General features: G+C 34.7%; 1 protein-coding gene across 1 annotated transcript; it reads left to right on the top strand.

Annotated features, from left to right (window-relative positions):
• The first annotated feature begins 377 nt into the window (after window positions 1–377).
• Window positions 378–4,751, top strand: naa20 (N-alpha-acetyltransferase 20, NatB catalytic subunit). Its single transcript, XM_067383298.1, has 6 exons — window positions 378–486; window positions 943–967; window positions 1,083–1,173; window positions 3,625–3,760; window positions 3,924–4,069; window positions 4,203–4,751. The coding sequence occupies exons 1-6, from the start codon at window positions 434–436 to the stop codon at window positions 4,286–4,288; spliced, it is 537 nt and encodes a 178-aa protein (XP_067239399.1). The 5' UTR covers window positions 378–433; the 3' UTR covers window positions 4,289–4,751.
• The last annotated feature ends 543 nt before the right edge of the window (window positions 4,752–5,294 follow it).

Genomic DNA, 5,294 nt, shown 5'->3' with positions numbered 1-5,294 from the left:
TTGCAGGTGTGACACTCCAGTGAAAGCACTTACTGAACTATTAAGACTAACAGATGCTTTTAAAGAGCGATCCAACACCTGATCCTTCATCACTCCACCTACACACCTGAGGGAATAACAGCCCATTCACCGGACAATGAAGGGACCTATATAAAGACTTGTATAACATGTTTGAGAAGAACAAAGAGAAATCATTTAATGAATCTTAACAAATCTTAAATGTTGCAATGAAATGTGGAATTTAAATTCATGGGAAATAAACAAACAAACATTTTTTGTTCATAAATTAATAATGTAGTCATAAAAAATAAAAGTTGCATGTGTGTTTCTCCATCATGCCGACAGATGTCGCTGTTTAAAAAGACAATGTAACGTCACACGTGTGACGCAGAGGTGAGAGGTCGGAGCGTCGTCCTGCTGCACACACGAGAGAATGACAACATTACGAGCTTTCACGTGCGATGATCTGTTTAAATTCAACAATATGTGAGTTATAGAAGTACAAATTATATAATAGCGCTGGTAATTAGCATTTCAGAAATGTGCTTTAGCGTTACCATCGTAAAGTGAAGGCACTACTAGACTAATACCTTAATTTCGGTACCATGGTATTACTGAAACACCTTCTTTGTACTATGGTACCGCTACAGTTGTTAAATGTTAATTAAGATCATATTCCACATGATGATGCAGCACAGTTTACTAACAGAAAGTAGATGCATTCATGTATTTATGTACAAGGAACATGCATCATTTATACTGATAATTATGTGCATGCTGTATAACATTTAGTTATAAACTAGCTTTACTTATTAATATTATAAGTTTAATATTGTATTTGTCAGCATATTTATATGTTATATCTGATTTTTGTGTCTATATTCTACTCATCATATATGAAATTGTGATATTTAAATGAATTTGTGTGTTTGTATCCCACAGTAATCTGGACCCCCTGACAGAAACTGTATCCTTTAAAACAATTACACGCTGTTATGTGGATTATCAGCCTGTCACGAGTCGTTTTACTCTTTATTACACGTATATTTGTGTATTATTCTTAACTTTCATTCATTGTACAGTATGGAATTCCCTTCTATCTTCAGTATTTGGCTCACTGGCCGGAGTATTTCATAGTAGCAGAAGCTCCAGGAGGTGAACTGATGGGCTACAGTGAGTGAAATGTGTTTTCAGTTTAACATTTTAGTTGATGGTGCATTGAATATTCAGACATTATTTACTCACTCATATGTCCTTCCAATCCTGTATGACTTTCTCTTCTGTGGAATATAAAAAAGACATGTTTAGAAGAATGCTCATGCTGCTCTTTTCCATACATTGAAAGCACTGAGGAACAATCATCCAAGATGTTTGTGTCTTTCTTTCTTCAGTCGAACAGAAATTAAGGATTTTTCTCCATATAGTGGACTTCACTGGGGTTCAACGGGTTGAAGGTCCAGATGTCAGTTTCAGTGCAGCTTCAAAGAGCTTTACATGATCCCATATGAGGAATAAGGGTCTTATCTAGAGAAACCATCGGTTATTTTCTATAAAAAAAAAAAAAAATACAACGATGTCGGACGATTTTTAAAAATGAGATGGAGCTGTACTTCCACCTACGTCACGTGTGACCTTTCCAGCTTAATGCGCGGCGCATCACTGAGCAGTGCAAGACGAGCATTTGTGGTTAAAAAGTATATTAATTTTTATTTTTTTTAGAAAATGACCGATCATTTTACTAGATATTCCTTGTCTGGGATCGTGTAGAGCTCTTTGAAGCTCCACTGAAACTGATATTTGGACCTTCATCCCGTTGAACCTCACTGAAGTCTACTATATGGAGAAAAATCCTGGAATGTTTTCCTCAATAACCTTAATTTCCTTTTGACTGAAGAAAGAAAGACACAAACATCTTGGTATGACATGGAGGTGATGAAATTATCAGGAAATTTTAATAGTGGGTATGCATAGACGTCACTTTCCCACCGGAACGTGCTCCCTCAGCTGGACCGAGTGGCAAAATAACCTGCCACATGACTAGATTTAATAGGGGAAACTGTGAAAACGTGACGATTACACTAAAGGTTGGGCTCGAAAGTGTTCCTTATAACATTTCAAAGAAACCTAATCCATGAATATTAGCATGCAGCCAGGAATCGTGTGTCCTAACATTTATATGTGCCTGATTTCGACGCCAGGGAAATACATAAAGCAAATCGACTGTGAATGCTTTATTTAAATACAATATTGGTAGGTCTAAATTGGAGCGATCATTATATCAATGTTATATATTTCGTCATATCGTCCAGACCTAAAACTTGTGTAGAATTTGTCAGTGTTTATTTAAAAACACCCAATTATGGAGAATATAAGATGGTAAATATTTAATTGTTGAGTTATCAACACAATATTACGGAAGAGGATTAGGGCCAAGCAATAATAAAAAAATAAAACTATCTCGAGATTAAAGTTGTTAAATTTCAAGAAAAAAGTCAAAATAAAATGTTGAGAATAAACTCGTTAAATTACAAGAAAAAACTTGTTAAATTTCGAGAAAAAGGTCGAGATAAAAGGTTGAGAATAAAGTCATTAAATTACGAGAATAAATTCATTAAATTACGAGAATAAATTCGTTAATTTAATGACTTTATTCTCAACATTTTATCTCGACTTTTTTTCTCGAAATTTAACGAGTTTATTCTCAAAATGTAACAACTTTAATCTCGAGATGGTTTAATTTTTTTATTATTGCTTGGCCCCAATCCTCTTCCGTACAATATATAACAATACAATGTATATGGTATGATTTTACCCCAAAATCCAACATTTTGACACAAAATGATAACTGCAAAACATGTTTCCTTGCCTGGAGTCCAGCTGTTTCTATGAATTGCAGCAACCTATTTGCTTCTTTTTTCTGTAGCTTTCATCAAAAAGTCTGTAAAAATATACCTCAGATTTTGTTTGAAAGCTATATTACGAAAAAAAAAAGTCGTTAAATTACGAGAACAAATTCGTTAAATTACGAGAATAAATTCGTTAATGAATTTATTCTCAACATTTTATCTTGACTTTTTTCTCAAGATTTAATGCAATGCTATTTGTACAGTCAGTCACAAAGCTTTTTTGTGTGTTTTGTGTGTTTTTTTCGTGGTATTCATGCTGAAAGCCAATGCTGCCACTCAGTGGCGGTAACTGCAGTCATAACGGTCGACAGTGATGTCACATGCATATCCTCTATTCTGAAGTGAACTAATCCTTTAACTCAAGTCAGCATATTACTGTTAATGAAAGCACTCCATTTTTCTTATTCCTGAGAGAAACAAAATATGCAACAAGCTTAGATTGTGTATAATTGATGTTACATACCAGAATGAGTTAAAGGGGAGGGGCTGAAAAGTATAAGTGATTGATGATGTCATCTGAAAAGGAAAGTTGTTTCAGAAGTGGAGCAAATGATTACTTTTTAATCCAAAATTATTTTTCTTCTTAAGAAAAAGATGCACTGATGAATTGTTCACTATACAACCAGCAACTAGGGTCAATTTTGATTTCATGTCGACTTTTAACAGTCAGATTGGAGAGTGTATATATATAACCTATATGTCAATCGTCATCCTGTAGTCATGGGAAAGGCAGAAGGATCCGTGGCCAGGGAGGAGTGGCACGGGCACGTCACCGCTCTCTCTGTGGCCCCAGAGTTCAGACGACTGGGTCTGGCTGCTAAACTCATGGAGATGCTAGAGGAGATCTCAGAAAGGTAGAACCAACTTTACAAAAGTGTAAAAATGAAAGCAGGCAGAACAGTCAAATCTGAAATCATATTATTAGCTGTAACATGACATCAAACATTAGTTTTGTCAACAGTATATCCGTGTCCTGATTCTAAACAATGACTTATTTTGTGTTTCTCTTCTGTTTAGGAAGGGCGGATTCTTTGTGGATCTCTTTGTGAGGGTTTCCAACCAAGTTGCTGTGAATATGTACAAACAGCTCGGCTACAGCGTGTACAGAACGGTTATAGAATATTACTCTGCCAGTAACGGTGAACCTGACGAAGATGCTTATGGTGAGCTTTTCACTTGTTTCACATTATCAGTGAACTAAAACCCACTGAGACCTCTAGCATCACGGTAAAGCTAAACTCATGTTTTCCTCAGAAAATGTACAATACTGATTCGAACTGTTCTTTCATTTGACAGACATGAGGAAGGCTTTATCCAGAGACACAGAGAAGAAATCCATAATTCCGCTTCCGCATCCTGTCCGACCAGAAGATATTGAATAACACTAATATGTGGCTCTCTGAAATGATCAACATCCAACTGGGAAAACAGACATTTGCTTTTTGTGTCACAATATTGATTTGAAATGTCAGAGAGTCACTGCTTTGAATTGTTTTCTATTGGGTTAATAAAGCTGAAACTAAAAGACATTGGAACTGTAATTACATGAAATAAAAAGGTTAAATTGAAAACCTGGGATGATTTGTATTTTTTAACAAAATATAAAACGTTTGTTCAGGTTGACACCTAATTATCATACTGGAAACAGTAATGGTCAGGGTCATATACTATTTTTCCTCTGATATCCTCTATGATTGCATCTGAAATTTCTCTCATTTTCCCCCTAATACTTTAAAGGCAGTCAAAATAAAACAAGGGAAGACTGTACGGACATAAAAATGTATAATAAATTTTATCCTGTAAATATGCATCCATGCACAGTAAAATTCAATAAACAGTATTCTGCCTCTGCATTCTTATTGTATAAATTATTTAAGTGTAGATCCACAGCAAAATAATTTGCACATCATCATGGATAACAGGAACATTTGTGATATGATTCCCTCTGATTCTTCAACTACTATGTAAGCAACACTTGTGATCGCAAGTCAGCTCGAGGATGCCTTTTCAAAGTCACAATGAACCAAATCATGTCTCCTTTAGGACCCCAAGCGATTCAAATGGCTTTTAATAGGTACTCTCTTTAGCGCCTGATTACAATCCCAACAAAATCATGTTAAGATATTGTTTCAACTATAATGACCATTTATGTCTGTATTAGTTAAGCTTATATACTAGTTAAGCAAACATTAGCTTGATAGCTTAGTTTATACGCACATTTGCACTTACCCTACATGTATTCACAATCATCTTTAATGTAATTATGTGTTAAATTAAGTGTCCAAATATTTAAGTTATAAATAAAACAAATTAATGATGTTCATTATTCACTGAATAGGCTATTAATATAATATCATTTTAGTCTATTTATTAATTAACAGTTAATCA

Source organism: Chanodichthys erythropterus, chromosome 4, assembly GCF_024489055.1.
Source record: "Chanodichthys erythropterus isolate Z2021 chromosome 4, ASM2448905v1, whole genome shotgun sequence".
NCBI classification, from domain to species: domain Eukaryota; kingdom Metazoa; phylum Chordata; class Actinopteri; order Cypriniformes; family Xenocyprididae; genus Chanodichthys; species Chanodichthys erythropterus.
Note: the sequence above shows the minus strand (reverse complement) of the source record. Positions and strands in the feature narration are given on the sequence as shown.